General features: G+C 37.1%; 1 protein-coding gene across 5 annotated transcripts in view; it reads right to left on the bottom strand.

Moving 5' to 3' along the window:
* The window catches only part of ZNF521 (zinc finger protein 521), a 269,245-nt gene that overhangs the window by 247,507 nt on the left and 2,364 nt on the right, over positions 1-19,374 (bottom strand). For 2 of the 5 annotated variants that reach the window (XM_073331350.1, XM_073331353.1), the window contains one exon: positions 3,754-3,813. The exons of 2 other annotated variants lie outside the window; for them this stretch is intronic. In XM_073331350.1, the coding sequence (XP_073187451.1) occupies positions 3,754-3,813 (60 nt within the window). The remainder of the gene's footprint in view (positions 1-3,753; positions 3,814-19,374) is intronic. One more of the 5 variants, XM_073331351.1, reaches the window with a different exon arrangement.

The following is a 19,374-nucleotide window of genomic DNA, read 5'->3' as shown; positions in this document are numbered from 1 at the left end:
GGCTCATGAGCTAAGCCAGAAGAATCTCTCTGACAGGATAAATGGCAAGGTTTGTTTTTAAAGGGAGGTATATTACAGAGCATCAACAAATGAGTGAAAGAAGTAAGTGTGGTGAATGGGTATGTTTGCTCTGTTAAACCACACCTACATACATGGCAAGATTCTTACAATTTTAAATTTCTTGATGCTAGAATAAGAACATTAACTCAGGCATCTACTTCCAAATTAAGTAGTAGTATGCAGACTAACATTGCCAAAAATGACACCATCTGAACCTAGGAAAGCTCTTCTGCCATTTTTAAATTCTGGATCTGGATCTAAACAATCTGTGTACCAGTAACATTTTCCAAGTTCTTCAGTAAGCTTAACAGAGTAGTTAAAATACCACTAGGTTACAAGCAGTTCAGGAAAAGAAATAATTGTCTTAACTCTTGCAAACTGACCCCAACATCATTAAACACGTGTTGGAAGGTAGCACATGCATATTGCATACTATTAGTTGTTCAGCTCAGGCTCCCAGCTTCATCTCATAAAACTGACAGCACTCAGGGAAATGTGGGCACTGGGTCTGAATTTTAACATGAGTATTTAAATGATGCACATAAAGTTTACAGACCTGTTTGCTTTAAAAAAAAGGGGAAGGCGGGCAAAAATTCAAGAACTATTGTTCATGAATACTGGCACTTTACAAGAATCCAACACCACAACACACACACCTTAGCACACAAAAACATGAAGAATTACTCAAGTCAAAGCTTACTACGTAGATACTAGTTATTAGAATTAAAATAATTTTAACAGTAATAAAAATGTTTTTGCTTCCACTTCTGCATTCACAGATATAACTCTACAGGGACAGGACTCACTCAAGCTTATTCCCTTTTGCAGCAACTTTAGAATACATGCCACCTGGCAATGTAGCCACCTGGCACATTTGTTTTTAGGTCAACACTTCAGGGGGACCCTCTGGGACCTAGGTTCACTTGTAGCCTATGATGCTCCTGTGAAATGAGTTCTGGCAGTCTCAGCCTCTCTGTTGGTGAATGCATTTCCTCCCTATTCACTGTCTTGGAGAGACACCACCACAAAATATATATATTTTTTTTAAATAGGTCATATAACTTGGAGTCTGTGGGATGGTTTTCTAAATCGTAACAGCAGCTGTCTTCCACCCCAGAGGTGGCTGTTCGTTAGTGACTGCACACATGCTTAGTTTCATCATTTGAAAAGCTCCTTGTGAGCCTAGACAAAACCTGGTTCATAAATGCAATATGCATGCAGTTGCATCTTTACCTCTTCCTAATTAAGGCTCGTGCTTTCAAACAGTCTGTATCAAATACCTCTAAGTACCATAAATGCCCCTCTTCACCCTAACATCTGCAACTAACAAAGCCACAAATACTACAATCATCTATTCAAACATCTCCATCCCCAACACTTGCAAACACTAGTACTGTCAATTCTGTAAACTCCACAGCCATGCCCCAACTACCATCTATAACAAACACGGCTCTAGCCCCCACTAGCACTTTACGATGTCTGCAACTGCACATGGCTTACAGCCTACATTTCTAATTATCTAGTATAGAAAGGAGGATTAGATTTGATACAGAAATAAAGTCAATTTATGAACACAATAAAAAAAATCAAGATCTGTCTTCTGTTACTGATTATGTTAACATTATTTATAAGTGGAAATTAAAAGTAGTATGATTTTCCCATTACTACGTTCTCTGGCAGGTGGTTCTGTCCTTCTCCTCTTCCTCCTCCTCATAAGGGATGTTATTTCTATAACTTGGTCTAATAAAACTGCAACTTTGGGGAAAATGAAAAATTGCATTGGCTTAAAAGAGTTGGCGGCAATAAACCAATGGACTTCAATTAATTTCAAGTATGGGATCAGCTTAAGGCCAACCAGCAGAAATTCCATTCTGTCCATGTAAAAATGAGGTTTCACCACATTTACTTTTTATAACCCATATAAAAGTCAAGTAAAAGTAATGAATATCTAAAAGGCATCTCAATGGACTGGCAAAGACTATCTGTATTCTTGAAACTCATCTTACATATTTCTCTCTACGCAACAAGGACCCATGGCTGATCAGAGCTAAAATGTCAAACTACCATGAAAACTGCCCAGTTTCCAATACATTTCACTAGCTTCCAAGCCACTTCTGCATGGAAAAGTGCTGGCAAAAGAAAGGAAAACTAAGATCATGTGGTTATAATTATTACCAGGCAAGAAATATTTCTGCAGCTCAGTGGTAAAGTAAAACTATGTCGCTTTCTGCTCCCAGTAGTGTCCATCGCAAAACAACTGCCTCATTAAATCTCTGCAGTAAGATTAATATGCCGTAGCTGCACTACATTTATAACTTGGTACTCTATAAAAAGCACATTTAATGGTTAGAGCCAGAGCTTAGATACAAAGTATTACTATAAAAACTTCTGGCAATGTGGATATAGTATGGACTTTCCGCACTGCCTGGATCAGATATATCTGGAGTTATTTTTGAATTTCTAGCATTAAGTTCTCTTGATAGTCAAATAAATAAATAAATAAATAAATAAATAATATCTTATTCTACAATGAATGTACCAGAACACAAGATAAAATAGTAATATGAAAATAAATGCACAAACAAGATTTAACAACTCAGAGTTAATACAAAAATAAAAGTAAAAATAGTAGAAAACTGGACCATTTCCTGACGTATTATTCCTCATCTTTACAGCCCACTGTTTTTCAAACTGAAAATGTATATGGCAGTTATTAGTTCTCAAGTTAAAAAAAAAATCAAATAATTTAGGCATAAATTCATTCCTGTGATTTAGAGAAACCTTCCTTTCTCTCATTTAAATTTATTTATTTTTAAATAAAGTGTTTCACCTGCATTGCAACAAACACTAACAACAAGATGTGTACAGTACTCTGGGTGACAAAGTATTTCACTTAACAGCCTTAAATGTATTCTTTACAATCTAAAAAGAAAGAATTCGAACTATTGCCTATAAACTCCTTTTTTTTTTTTTTAAATCCTCTAATTCTAGGAATCAACCTGGAAAACCCTTAAGAAAGGAGGCCTTATAAGAGTAACTTCAGTTAAATCAATGGGGCTATCCCCATGAATAAGTATTTATATAACTGTTTGCAGGACCAGGACCCTAATCAAAACCAAAACAAAAAAATAAAAAATCATTTCTTTAATTCTAGAAATCATACAAGAGGGGGAAAAGCCGTTATTGTTACAAGGAATGGATACCATAATATTAACCTACTTGCAGTACTTCTTTACAATTATTAATAATAAATTCCATGTATGTTCAGACCTAAACAAAAGGATTTATCTACACATCTCCCACTGACTTACATGAAGGGGGTTAGTGACTGGTAAACAAACTGAACAATTACCATTTTAAGCTTAAAATCACTTATAAAATAACTAGCCCAAGACAACAACAGTTTCATAAAGATGAATGCTTAGGGTTGGGTTTTGCAGGTGCACATGGTAGTTTGTTTGCAGACAAACCATCTTGGACTTTAAAGGTTAATGCTTCCCTTTCAGTTGGATACGCTACAAACAGCAATATTCCTGATTTTCTGACATTGAAAAGTGGGATCATTTTTTTTCCCTGGGCTTTAGAAGTGCATTTGAAGTTGAAATTCAGTAAGATGAGAGCAGACTTTGAAAAAATAAATCTCACACTGTTGTAAACCAGCAAACAAGCACTAATGAAGGAATTCAGCATTACCAGTCTGTGCGGCTATCTGTCCCACACCCGCCTGCTGGTCCTCCGTTTCATTTTCTTCTACTGCCAGGAAAAGGTAAACAAACAAACAAAAACAAAAAAAAACACAAGATGTTAGGTGGGTAGCTGAAATGACTCATGCGTCATCTCCCTAGTTTCAGTTCTGAAAGCCAGTAATGCTTGTGCAACAGGGCAAGAGAACATTGCCTAGTACAGAATCACTGCAAGGTGCAAAACCTCAAACCAGACCATAGCACCACACTTTGTCCACAAGCATGTAGTTTCCTTGCAGCAGAGTTCCTTACCAACGAGATCTCATGGATTAAGAAACAAGTCAAATTTCCTCTTGGATATCTGTTTTCAATCCACTGTACTGTATTCTGGTACATAACTAAATCAGGGACTAAGACAAGGCATGGAGACTCCACTCACCTACTCTACATTGCTAAATGGGAACCTTTTCCTGGCAAAGCGGGAGTGGGTGCTAAACCATTAATTTCCACTAAATTTAAGATTTTTTTTTTAAAAAAGCTACCATTACAGTTGTGAAGATAGCCTTGCAAAAGTGAACCAACACAGTGCTGTCTTACTGAGGCCTGGTCTACACTAAAGGGGGGATGATCGATAAGTTACCCAACTTCAGCTACGTGAATAACGTACCTAAAGTTGATGTACTTAGACCTACTCACCGCGGTGTCTTCCCTGCGGTGAGTTGACTGCTGCCGCTTCCCCGTCGACTCTGCCTGAGCCTCCCGTGGAGGTGAAATACAGGAGTCGACGGGAGACCGCTCGGGGGTCGATTTATCGCATCTAGACTAGATGCGATAAATCGACCCCCGCTGGATCGATTGCTGCCCACCGATCCGGCGGGTAGTATAGACATACCCTTAGTCTGCAAACAGACCATACCAGCATCTTTATTATGGCTCACAGATTCCCTAAGCACACACCACTCTGGCCAGACTGACTATTCAAAAACCCTCTGGGCAGCAGTGAAACTGACAAGAATCATGTCAGCTTCATTCTGTGACTGCTTTTGGAAGCTACAGGGTGCTGCAGAGGCAGGCATTGAAGCTATTCACAGCAGAAAATGACCCACCAAAGTGAAGGTAGGGGAGGAGTCAAGGAGCAGAACTACTTCCTTATTACACTCCCAAAAGCAAAAACTCTTTGAGTTGAAGGTGCAGTAGCGAAAAACAGTTCCTTCTCCCTTCCAGTGGGGAAAAAGTGTAGAGAGGAGACTTCATGTTTACAGTATCGCCATGTATTCAAAAAATCATCAGCAGGCCTCAAAAAATCATGAAAGTGGATATAAAATAACCTTCCCAACAGCTGTTCCCAAAAAGGGAAGTTCAGAGACCAGACAGTAGCCTTCTAGGATGTTAACAAGATTTGTTTTGTTCTGCTTTAAGTAGGTCTTCGCTTCTCTGCCTTTAAGGTATGTAAACTGGGGGACTAAGTCTTTCTGCAGAAATGCATTGATTACTTCCATCAGCAGAGGTACCAGAACCTCTCTTTACTAATGGAGGCAGACACATATACAGAGCAAAATTTTGTTAATTTGTACTACTGTTTGAAAGGCACGTTGCAGAATTTTGAAAATTAATACATAAAAACACCTGAAGACTACCTCAAACGAGCTTATTTTTAGTACATGTACCATAGTATATTTTGTAAAAATAACTGGTGTTAGTATAGTACTCTGCTTTTAAATCTTTTCTGGAGAAATACTCTCCTGTATGAAAACTCCAAAGTGTGCACATTTTCAAAGTTCAACTTCCATACATGTTACATTAAAAAAAAGAAAGTAAACTTCTGACCAGCATGTTAGCACGTAACTTTGTGGTTAGCATCTTTTTTAAACTGTTGTTCAAGCTCTTTATGGATTCTTAGTCACAAAAGAGCCAAGTAGGTCACAACAGGCCATTGCATAAAGAACTTGCCAATAACAGTCAACTAGACTGATGTGTTTTGTCAGGAAAGATGAACACTTGAAAAGAAAAATATGGTAGAGAAGAGAACAGAACAAAAACAGAAGCCCTAGAATAAGGAACCTTTATCATAGAGTTAGCCTACAAAATATGAACTAGTTCTCCTTTACACCATGGCCAGACTCTTCCTCCATCTAATAACAATTATTTGCTACTTTGGGTAATTATAGTCCAGTCCATCCTTCTGTAGCCACAAAGTACTAAAAAGGAACCATATTAAGTCTTCTCATAGCCTGTTTATAAGAACTTTAGCCTTCAGTGTCATTCCAGTTATCATACCATGTTAAACTCACTTGGATAAACATCACCCTAAATCTCATACCCAACTTCAATGTTTACTTCCCCAAGCATTAACTGAAGCATTGTGTTTCCTTTGAATAAACAAAGGCAATTTTCAACAATATCCCTCTACTAGGGGCTTTACACTTTATACCAACATGAGACAAAAGCTTCTGGCTAGCAAACTACATTAAAAATAAGTATAGGAAGGATATGTGGACAGCAGCAGCATATGTCAAATATTTCTAGTTAATACTGTAAAAACAAAGATTATTTATAGTCTAGGATTATATTTGTGAACAAGGGGTTTTGACTTTAGACTTTTTTTTTTTTTAATATATAAAGTATTTAGCATGGCCTACCATAAGAAGAGAACTCCGGGATAGTAAAAGTAATTGAATGCCAACAAAAGAAGAAACCTCAGGACATATGGAGAGCTAAAGCCTGTGTTTCCAGTCATGTTATGTTACGCTGCGATGGCTGAATATTAATTCTAGATACTTTTGTGACATCATTATTTCAGAGAAACAATTTTTTTTGTCTGAACAGTTAAGTGCTTATGACTGCAGAGTCACCTGTTTTGCTAGCTGTGGAAATATTTCTTTGCTAACTAGATCAGAGAACATTGTCAGCTTCTTAAAGCAATAAACCATCAATTCCCTTTTATACAATTACATGATGAAATTTTTTTTAAAAAAAGAAGTGTTTCTAAACAAGAATCACTCACCAAAACAATTGTGGCCCTGCACTCCTTCACTGTGGAAAATTCTATTTGAATAGAATATTTTTTTTAAAAGAAGATCTCAGTCAGGGAAAACAGAATTCTAGTATTTCAGCTGTCTCTACCTTTATAAAGGCTGGTGGATTTGGACTCATAACAGCATTTCAACTTTACTACAAAAATGCATTTCTAAAACAAGAACTTTATATAAAAACAGTAAGGGCTGTTGAGCTTTGCGATCCAAGAGGCAGAGCTACTTGTTAGCCCGTGAAAACTCTGGTTTGAATTCAGACTATCCTGCATGCCCAGACTCAGAGGGTTCCAGGAAAGTTGAAAAACCAACATTGTTAGGGCAAAATCTTACTTGCCTTCTTATGCAAATCGTCTCTCTGAAGTCACTAAGTGGGGGAACAAACAGATTTGGCCCATAGATTCTGACAGCAGAGTTAACCTCCTACTAATTTACTTCAGCATCTGCTGGTCAGCCAGGATTTCACCCCTCCTACCTAGAAAGGTTGTCAAGGTGGCACAAGGCTTATGTATGTGGGGTAGAGTTTATAAAGCTAACAGTGGAAGAATTCACATCTTCTGCTAACTAACTGAGCTACCCCACATGGAAGGGTCAGTCTGTTAGTATTAGTACACCAATTAATAGAACCAGACAGCAGTGGTGCATGCTTGGGGAGACCTCATATGGAAAAAGGAATGGATGAAAACAGAAATGTGGGAGTACTATGAAAAGGTGCATTTTCACTGAGAGGGAATCCTTTATGGAGAACAGAGGCTATGATTTATGGCTTTTGAGCTATTACAAACTATAACAAAATAAAAGCTATAGATAATTGAAAAAAGGCTATTTTCTTCTACTATGGGTAGGCTAATAAATTAAAGAGAGAGAGAGAGAGAATACATACTTCCCTAAATGTCTGATGCTCTTTTCAGCTTGTTAAACAAAGAAAGAGAAGCCACATATTCCAAAATACACTATAAACAGACTGTTATTGATTTAGTACCCTTCCTAAAAACACTTTATTTAAGGGATGTGAAACAAAACAAAACTTAACACAGCAACCAAGATTGCTAGGGGCATGAGAAGGTTTGATTTACAATATAAATATACATATTTAACTTATATTTTGCATTTCCTATAACTCAATATAACTTGCCATAAGCTTAACATTGGTACTTGAATTTAAAACTTATCTTCCACAAAAGTATTCTTCCTATGATGATTACTTTATAAAGCATGCATTCCATCTACATGTTTGAATAATATCTGCAGATAAGTAAGGGGCACTAAGTATATTAGCATAATCAATATACAATTTACAGAGCTACCCAGACAGAATAGAAATGAAACGCGTGCGCCATTATTTTAGTATCTAAAAATTACTGTCATTTCTGGAAGTATCTTTCTGCTTTTCCTCTCTCTTCATGTCCACGTACAAACTAAGAAGAGATACTTATTGCCACCATCTATGCATTGATATTTAATATGATCAGGTAGATTAGTCACACAGCAGAGGCAAATTTAACAGTCAGTACTGCAAAGTGCTGAGCCTCTCAAATCCCATTTAAATTCAATGGATTTTGTGCACTTGCATCACTTTGCAGGGCCATGCCTTTAGAACATATTTTAATAAAAGGTTCACTTTGTATGGGGAATGCCTGCTGAAGTCAATAAAGAGTTATAAATGTGGAGTAAATTGCAGGATCACACCCTAAAGTAGTTCCTCTTGTTTATTCTTTCTCCACTTCTTCTACACCATTCAGACTTTCTTTAAAAGTCATCATCAGCCAAATTTTCTGCATAGACATAGATACAAGCACATACTCTCACTCCTACTGGTGCCAATGAAAGTCGCAAATGTGACTCTGAGGGAACAATTCAATCCTACTTCAGTGAGGTTAGCAAACATATAAAGTACATTACAAAACTGTATTAAGACATCTTGTATTCTTACTGGTCAGTAACCATCCAGATCAAACACCAGACATGGTCTAATTTTCTGAACCACCTTAAACAGTATCAATACACTTCCATTGAAGATAAAAGAGGTCGTGCTCTAGTGTATCAGCTAAAATGGGGGACTGAGAAGTTCGTAAAATCAAACGTCTCAAAATTACAATAGGTCAGTACATGAGTTGAAATATGGTGCACTGTATCACTTTCTTCTTGTCCTTCAAGCCACTGCCAAGCAATTTCCAATGCACCAACAGCATCAGAATCTGAAGGCACTGGAATCCAAAGCAACATTGACTTGTTCTTTCATTGACAGCACTTTTGTTATATGACCACCACCACCCCCCGGAAAAATGATTCACATAATTAGTCATTTGTGAAGACTGGTGTTCATAAAATTGAGGTTCCACTGTACCAACAAAGCAAAATTTCAAGTGCCATTTAATACTTTTTGTTAAAATTGTAATAATCCTATCAATAAATACATACATATATTTGAGATTAAACTGAACCCTTCCTTCCTTTTCCAGTGTGTTGTATACCCTGCCTCCCATTATTTTTAATGTAATGGTATTTTCTTAAAGCACAACTCACAAGTGTAAAGGATTCTTGGGGGAAGGGGTTGTTTAAAATAATAGAACTGAATGCTCATTATTACCACCAACCTTCACCCCCTCACACCTTCTTCTTCCTACAGACAGAGGCTGCCTCACACCCCTCCTGACATTCTTATCCATTTTACACACTCTCCTCTCCAGCCTGTTCCTCTATTGAGCTTCTTTTTCAGTTACTCTCGTATAAAAGCTAAACTGGGAGCAGTGTGTGGCTCCCAATTCAGCTGTGTTGGTTGGATAATATTATTCCTATGCTGAAATAGTAGTATTTTCTTAGGCAATACCTAAAAAGATAACCTTTCTGGTTAGGCACATTTAAAAGAAACAGACACACACACACCCCTTTGGACCATTCTCTTTCAACCCTCATATTTTTTATTCATGGATGACAGCATCCCAATGTGACACACTGAATCATGTATGGAGACAGTCATGTCTATGGAATATTATGGGTGAGGAAGGCAGAAAAGAGACTCCTTCCAACCACACAGAATTCTAGTGTCTTTCTAAACTTGGAACCTATTTTGTTTTCAGGACAGTTAGACCAGTTGTGTACTGACCTTGCCTCCCTAATCTCTCATCCATGAGCAAACACTTGGACTATATTTTAAAGTGTTTTTGTTGGTAAGTTGGTAACAATACTATGCATTTTACAAAGTGCCATTCATCCAAGAATCTCAAAGTTTTTTATAACATCCCTCTGAGGCATTATTATATCATCTCACAGATAATGGAACTAAGGTGCTGAGGGCCAAGTTCTCACTTTACTCCACCCCTTTTGCAGTTATACAAAAAGAAGTCAAACTGTTGCAATTCCACTGATCTCGCACTGGATGCAGTCCATGCAATGAGAACAGGAACCCCTGCACACTGCAAAGCAGTGTTCTGCATCATCCTGCAGGAGGGTACAGGAATGTCACTGGAGAGTGACAGGGTCATCCAGTGGGAACATAGCTATACAAATTTGTTGTACTGTCAGTAGACATTGCTAATAGTGCTGTTGCTCCGTGTCCTGCTAACAGGCTGTGGGAGAGGAAAGATTCCTTTTTGCTCCCTTCCCCTGTATTTAGTTCATTTATTTCAACTGGATCTGGCTCCAAGAAATTAAGTGACTTCCTCAGGCTCACTCCAGGCCTGTGTGTGCATGCTGCTGAGCACCCCCAAATCCCACGGAAGTCAATGGAAATGAGGAAATTCAGCAGTTCTCAGGACCATGGCAAGACACTGGCAGAGCAAGAAACTGGCTTCAGGAGTCCCAACTCTAAGTCCAGTGCTCAGACCTTTTGGCAATCCTTCCTCCCTTCAGTGGTCACACTTAGCTGAAAGCTATTATTTACTTTCAAGAACATAATTATGGATAACCAGTCCAGCATGATAAAAATCAAGAAGTGAAAAGAATATCCAAGATTTTTTTTGAGCAGTTACAAAGCCCGTTATGTAATAGTAATGGTTTCAGAGTTCAGATTCCTCATAATACATTACAGCTACATATAAACCATACATTCTCTCTCTCTCTTTAGTAACTTCCGTAAGGCATAGGTGATGAGTTAAATGGTACATGGGCACTGGGACATGATTAAGAATTTAGGTTATTTTTGCAGGCCTCTACCTGCACCTGTACTTTGGAAATAAGGGATTAATTAAATGTTTCTCAGAAAAAGCTGAACTCTTTGAAAGAAAAGCACACTTGAAGCAATCTGATCTATGGATCACAGAGGTTAGAAACAAAAATAACCAGTGGCCAAAATGTTCAAACTTAAGTGACTGAATTTAAAAGTGATCTGACTGTCAAAAGTGATGAGTACCTACAGCTTTGTGGATGCTCAACATCTCTGAAAGGTCAGTTCACTTAGTTAGGTGCCTGATGTTAAGCAACAAGATTTAGACTTTTTGCTCTAATGCACTTGCTCCATTCGCAGAACTATAGATACTAAACTATAGATATTAAACTAATGATACACATTTATCTTAGTCAAAAGACCAGCTCTTCCAGTGTTAATTTGCATGAGCTAGGTTGTTCTTGTCTAAATGTTTATCAGGGAGTTGCTTCCACGGAATTCACTTCTTTGTTTTATGATTTTGTACATCACCTTTTGTTCTTCCTCTTATCATTCTTGTCTTTTACTTTTCTGCAACCAGAAAAGTACTCAGTGCTCACTCCCCTTCCTCTCTTGATTTACATTTGTATTTGGCTCACTAGCCTTTTCCACTCAATCTATTCAACAGCTTCACCTTAAATCACAAGACATAAATCTTTTTTCCATGCTCTGGCTCTTAACTACGTAACCCAGCCACTTCCCAGAAGTCACACACAAAGGCCAATAGTCAACTATTTCATCCACCTATTTTTAGGATGATAGAAAGTTGCATTGAGCATACATCTTGAAGTCCCTGTTGTTCTGGGATTAGAGGATCAGAGATTCCAAGGAACACAATTGCAAGGAAGGAAGTGGAGAGTAACTAAAAGAGATAAAGCAAACCCTCCTCCTCCTCCCCCCCCCCCCCCCCCCCGCAAACCCATCACACACATTAGTACTATCAAAAGTTAGAAAATATGTTGATGCCATTAGGAAAAAAAACCCATAAGCTTTCCTCCCCTGAACCTCCCCCAAGGTTAATATACTTCAGAGCCAGAGCATATTTTGTTGACCAACATATAGCCTAGAATTATCAAGGGCATGGCCTCATCGTGTCACTTAATGTGATATGTGTAAAAGAAATATTTTAAATTGAAGGGCTTTTTTCCCTGTTAAATCCCTTCAAGACATTAATGAGTCAAGAATGGAAAGTCGAACATTCTAGTTTTACAAAAGTATCCAGAGTGGGAAAATAAAAATCTCACTCAGAAACCAGTCATCAGGGATGTTGTTTTCTGATGTTCATTAAGCAGGTAAATACAGATAAATTTACCTGGAGATAAAGAAATAAATAAATGGATAAATAAATGGAGATAAAGAAGTTGTATGTTTTACTCCAGATCCAGGACACTAAAAATTGGGGGCAACATTGAGATTCTGAATATTTTTCCCCCCTGCTTATTTTTAGTAGGATATAAAGGTGTCAAATTCTGCTTCACCTGGGACTATTTGACCAAAGGCTAGCACAGCCAGATTTAACACATTTCATTCTAGTTACCAATAAAGAAAAAAAAAGTGATGCAGTATCATTAAACAGCAAAACAATTTGCACACCAAAGAATAACAATAAAAATGCACTACATCAAATTAAATATAATGTAGGGTTTAAGAGATTCAGAAGGGGGGGGGGAGTTAAACCTTGAAAGATACCATACTTATTTAAAAATGGAATAACATTTCAGATGAATTACTAATGCAAACAGTAAGCCCTCTCTCCTGTTCCCATTGAAGTCAATGGGGGGTAAGGGGGGAAGAAGGGAAAGACACCTGCCATTAATATCAGTGGTGCAGGATTCAGGATGTTTTTAAAATGTGGATAACTGACAAGACTCCTATACTTAAGACTATACATAGTAAAAGAAGTTGAAGTGTAAGAACAAAAAGCTGCTGTAAATCATGCACTGTGGGCGTTCTTTAATCTACAGTATCTCTCCATTGAAAATAAGTGTTACGCACATCCCAGAAGAATATGGGCCACATAATAAATTAAATCCTGAAAAACATTTTTTTTCTTCTTGTACTTCAGCATTGTGGAGGAAAAAAGTCTTCAAAAATAGTAAAGGAATGCCAAAAAATAACTTTTACGGTTAAAAAAAAGAGTTTGTACAATTTTAACTAGTACTGTAATATTAGAGGAAAATACTCCTTATTTTAACTTCTTTTCATGAGGGTACTAACAGCATCTTACACACATATGCCACAAAAGAACTGAAAGCAGAATTTTTGGAACCAAACGAAAAACCCAAGAAAGCAGGCAGACGGAACGAACATGCTAATTGTAATGTGTTGTAATAAAAATACCCCCAAGATCAGCCCAATCTTTTTTTGCTATAGCATAGTCCCCAGGCATATGGCTAACTACTGCCTGATCATTATCCTGGCTAAAACTAAAGCAACTGAAGTTTAGGTGGATTCATATCTAACAGAATTTCTTTCATCTCTAATAATTGCTAAACTAGCATAATTCTCATACTTGAAGTGGAATGTGATGCATGCTAAGCACCCAAGTTGCCTAAAATTGAAGTTAAAACAAAAACAAAACTCACTACTGAACTCTGTTTTCAAAGATTCATCTTTTGTCAGACTTCTATGCCAAGTGTTGCATATGATTTAGAATTATTTAAAAGCTTCCCTTATACTATCTGACTACTATAAAGAGAGCAATTGAACAACTTTAATGCTTATGTTTCAATTGCTTTGTAGTAAAAGCATTGCACAATACTTTTAAAACCAGACAGGTACCTTTCCACAGTCCAACAGTTCAATCATACACAATTTCTGCTAGAACAAAATGTAGTCCCCACAGGGGAAAAAAATAAAATTATATATATTTGAGCACAATTCTGATTTAATTGAACTAGGATAAGAAAGTTGCATTTTCTCCATCTCAAGTGGGACTAATACTGACTTTTGACACTACCACAGTAGCCTACAGAAAACGCCAAATACACTTCAGACAAAGGCTATATCTACACTACCATGATAAGTTGACCTACACTACACAACTCCAGCTATGTGAATAACATAGCTGGAATCGATGTACCTTAGGTCGAGTTACCACGAGGGGTCAACAGGAGAAAATCTCCCATCAACTTACCTTACTCTTCTTGTCAGGGCTAGAATACAGGGGTCGACTGGAGAGCGATGTGAAGTCGATTTGGTGGGTATTTACTAGACCCACCAGATCGACTGCCAGTGGATCGATCTCAGTGCGTCGATCCGAGCTGTATTGTAGACCTGCCCAAAATGTTGAGGTTTTTCCTTGAGATATCAGAATTCATACCACGTTCTAAATCAGTGTTTCAAACAAAAAAAGCATTTAATCCAGAAGATGTCTACATGAAATTCTAACAGGCTTGGGGAGGGAGGGGATTTAAGTCCTTTTCTCATTTACAAATACTTAACTAAAAAAAGGTAGAAAGGGTTTTTTACAAAATTTATGAGATTTCAATACTAAGGCATGCATTTCATAACAAAGAAATTAAAGCTATCAAACCAGTTACACAGAATGAATTACAGGAAAGCATAAAGCCTTTTAAGAAATCTTAGATCATAGTGGAACATGTTATCCTACACGTCTCCATATTAAGAGCGTCTCTTGTTGCAAGAGTTAGCTGCAACTAGAAAACCCAAGCCATACTTCTAGACTTCAAGACCTTTTCAGGAATTTTTATCTAAAGATTTCAGCCACATGGCAACTAACAGTTTAGTTCATAACTATTTACAGATAGAAGGTTTCCAAGATACAAGATCACCTGCTCCTGAGAAATGGTCCATTAGATTTGCACTGGTCCCAGAAAGCAATTGGATATCATTTTTGTAATCCTGAAGTTGATAAATTCAGTTATAAACATTAGACATGTCAATGAGAATTACTTAAGGGGGGAGCAACATTTTTTTTAATGAGACATGGGAATAATCTGGCAAAACCAAAAAAAGTAACTATAAATAGACTGTACTATAACATTATAAGATGGTCATTTTAAATCCCTTTGAAATTTGATTTGTTTATGTATACTTTTGTGTTCAATGTCTAATATTTTCCCTTTTTGGGTGGCCAAATAAAAGCCAACAATCCACTCATGCATCAAAACAAATGGTTTTGCTTTTCAGACCAAGTGGAAACTTATGAATGTTTTGTTCCCTCCCTATAAAATGATTATGCCAGAACCTCTGAGATCCTGAAACCAGGCCTTTCAGAAAAAGTTCTTTGGACCAGCCATACTGGAACTTTGAGTTGAGTTCAAAGGAATCATGCCAATAGTAATTGCTGTTTTTTGTTTATGCTAGACTGTCTGCGGATTAGACTATAATCAATATAATAAGTAACATCCAGTCCATGTAATTTAGAGGTTGTGCAGTGTGGGGGTGATAAACATTCAGCTACTTGAGAAATTAATAGAAGTGTTACTGTTTGATGGGGATTTGAATGTTAAATTTTTTCTTAACTATTGTTACTAATAAAGCTACCTTTTTGTTACAATAATCCACTACCCTTCTACCTTAAATACCAATATTCCATAACATCTGTGCCTTGTATACAAGAAATGTATTATTGTTTCAAATTTATTTTAGAGAACTAGTCACATTAAACACACACACAAATACAGGGGATGAAATTGATCATCTTCACTCACTACCAACTTTGCAGAAGTTACAGTTGCAAATGCAGGCAAGATGGAAAGAGTACCTTGGTTTTCCCAAAAGAGGACACAACTCTAAGAATCACAAGGCATTGCCCTGGTATCATTTCAAGATACATGCCTGTTTTAGACATAATATACGTACATAATACAGTGAGCAAATTTTTTCCTTCTTTCTAGGACCTAAACATTTAACAAATTAAGCCACAGAATTATAAAACTGGGTTACTAAATATCAGTACAAGGAAATTAATTTTGAAGTGACAAAGAAAAAGAAAAATGCTTAAATAAGTCCTCAGGTTCAATGTTTCTACTAAATTTGCGGGACTATACCAGCTCCCTGTGGTGGCTTATTTAACACCTAAAATTTCTAGCGAACTTTCACACACGACTTTAGCCTAATGGATATTACCTTACTTTGGTTGAGAAGGATGGGATTTAAAGATACATTAGGACTGCCTTTTCATTCAAATTCTCTAATAAATATCTGGGTTTTTTTCCCACAGATGACATGGATGACTACATTTCCATAAAAACAAAAGGAGGACTTGTGGCACCTTAGAGACTAACCAATTTATTTGAGCATAAGCTTTCGTGAGCTACAGCTCACTTAGCTCACGAAAGCTTACGCTCAAATAAATTGGTTAGTCTCTAAGGTGCCACAAGTACTCCTTTTCTTTTTGCGAATACAGACTAACACGTCTGCTACTCTGAAACCTACATTTTCATAGCATCCATATGTTTCTAAACAAACCATTTCTGATCAAAAAAACTTTTAAGAACAAAACACAAATACCTCCAAGTGAAGGAAAAAGGGTTAGTAATTTAAGTGTGATCTTTTACAGAGTGTGCCAAGTTACAAAAGGGTTAGCCATTCAAGAGGCCAATTTAAACAAGACAACTGAATTGCTCTTTACCCCTTGCCTCCTCAGCTCAGAAGGTCCCAAGTACAGCATCCTGAATACATTTAGGACAATTCTGGCCCTCAAGCATTCTGAGTTTAAAAAGGAATATAAATGACCAGTCGTCCTCCCCCATCGTCTTGTCTTTTGCAACTTAGCTTGTTTTGTAGCTTTCACACTTATATATAGCTGACCTCCACTACCGCCCCTCCCTTTTTTTTAGGTATCTGTTTAAGATTGTTTTGATTACATAGAAAACATACAATAAGGATCCCTTTCAGAAAAAATCGCCATAAGAAATGAGATGAATAAACTAGCAAAATGAAACATAGGTCAAGACTGATAAGTTTGATGCAATTGATTCTAAATATATTAAAAACAACCGAGCAGTTTTAATCTTTAAAAAGAAGTTAGTCACTTAAGATATTCAAATTAAATATCTTGTCTTAAATGTCTCTGGACGGAGAATTATTTGCTCACCTATGCGCAAGCATGTATTTACATATCCCTGAAGTGCATGGTATACAGCTTTTCATAAACAACGATAGTCTTCTGTGTAAATGTTTTTAAAATGTTGGGGGAGGCGAGAGGGGAAGAGGTAGCTATTGTTTGCCCTACCTTGTTTCTCATTTATGTCAAGAGCTAGTACCAGTCAATGAGAGTTACTAGGATAATTAGACTAAGACTATCGGTACCAGCAAACCAAAAAGAGGAAAAAAAAGCAAAACAGAAGAAAACTAATTCACAAATGTATTTTCAAAAAACAAAACACATTTAGTTATTAGTGAGTTCTTAACACCCACCATTTCAAATGAACATTACTTTCATGCATTCAACATACAAACTCCCCAGAATTCAACTGTCATTTTGTTTTATGTATTTACCTGCCTTGTCTCACTATTCCCCTAAGATACAAGTTTCAAATTATGTTATCAGAAGTGACAGCCATGTCAGAAATATCTTTTAAACCTTTTTCCATCAGAAAAAGTTACTAAGTACAGATAAATTGCAAATTTACTGTGTATCTCATGTTTTGTTTAGATGTGGAAACAGTACTCATGAATTAAAAGAGCTTCTTTACATAGATGTATATAATAGTTTAATTTAGATGAGAAACAGTTTGAAAAAACTGTTAACTTTTAAACTACAGATCTGGCTTATCTCCTAATGATTAAGCTACTAATCATTAAAAAAGAACCTAAAATCAATGTTGCATTTAGGTTTCTGTTGAAATTCTAACAAACAACATTTGCAGTATTACTCATAGCTATTGCTTCTTCATTAAAAATTAAGATGAAATATTTGATGGACACAGCATTTTCAATTTAAATGCTATAAAAGAATCTTTGACCTTCCCAGCTGATTCATGCTGCTCTCCCACCTAGAAATCTTACAATCACATTGTCCTCAGCTCAGAATATTACTAATCCACTCAAAAAAATGGACACCATTCAAGAAAAATAAAATGGGAAAATGAAAAAAGTCAGCTATTTGAACAAAGGCCACCAAGAATGACAATCTGCTTCTCAAGGATAATTACTGCTGCAATAATTACACATATGATGATTGATTTACTATTTGTATTTTTTTACTAGAGAAATAATTAATATGGCACGATAAATACTTAACACAGATACAGTGAAGAAATGTGCAACACTTTAAGTGTATAGTATACTGTCACTAAAACCCAAGCCACTCCATCTGAAATCTAGGATTTCACAATTTTCTCATTTTAGAAAATCTTAGGCTACTAGTACAAAAAGCAGACTATGCTCAGACCTACACATAAAATGGAAGCTGAATTTTTGAGTTAATTTAAGTGTTATTTACAGAAAAGCACTTTTCAGTCTGTAAAATGTGTGAGTAGCACACATACACATGCTTATATAAATGAGCATGATGAAAACATGGTCCTATTCTGACAGAACAATTTACACCATTTTCCCATTAATTTTGTGTTTCTTCACCTGTATTAGATTTGTAAGTCCAACTCTGTATTTGTTCAGTTCAACTTTTCTGACATCTTATAAATATGACCCACTGATGCCCTACTTATTGGCCACAAAAATCATACGGACATGTAAATAAACCCTCATTAGGGAAGTCCAGAACTAAACCGATGCACAACCAACAAAACTTTGTCAATTCATTTTAAAAAGATAAGTGAAGAGCAACACATTTGTTCTTTGCATGCTGATGAACAAAAGCACTACTGAACTGTACAAACTTCAGTAAATTAAATATATGACTGAAAAAGAATGCAAGGCAGCAAATTCAAGACACTATCCCCTTTTGGAGGTAAGAGAAAAAAAAACCAGAGCCTGATCTAAAGCCCACTGAAGTCAACTGAAAGACTTTGGAAGGGAACTTCGGGAGTTTTGTTTTAAGCAAATGAAACACTATTTTTAATGGCTCCTGCTGTACACGTTCATAGAAGCTGATCCTGCTCCACCGAGAACGGGATAATTTTGTGGACTTCAATGCACTCAACTCCTGATTTAGAGGAGAGTAGCCGAGACAAGACTAAGGCCTGTTCCTTTTACACGAGGAAACAGCTCACGGGCACATCCCTCGGCCCCCTTCCAGGGTCTGTATTCACAGCATGCACAACCCTCCAGTCTTCCAAGACCTTGGCTCTTTACTATGGCAGGCCTTCTTCCTTCACCCCCTCCCCCTCCATGTCTGACCCACGATGGGCTGGAGCAGCGTGTGTTTCACTCAGCCTCACAACAGCACCGGAGCACGGGGCCAAGCCAAGCGCTGATGACAGAGCCCCCGCCCAAGGGGAAAGCAGAATTTGGGTGGGACCAGCGTTCCCCCCCCCCCCCACCCGGCCGGCGCGCAGCCCTGTCTCTGCCCAGCCCAGGCATTGGG

Source organism: Lepidochelys kempii, chromosome 2 (assembly GCF_965140265.1).
Source record: "Lepidochelys kempii isolate rLepKem1 chromosome 2, rLepKem1.hap2, whole genome shotgun sequence".
Classification (NCBI taxonomy): Eukaryota; Metazoa; Chordata; order Testudines; family Cheloniidae; genus Lepidochelys; species Lepidochelys kempii.
Note: the sequence above shows the minus strand (reverse complement) of the source record. Positions and strands in the feature narration are given on the sequence as shown.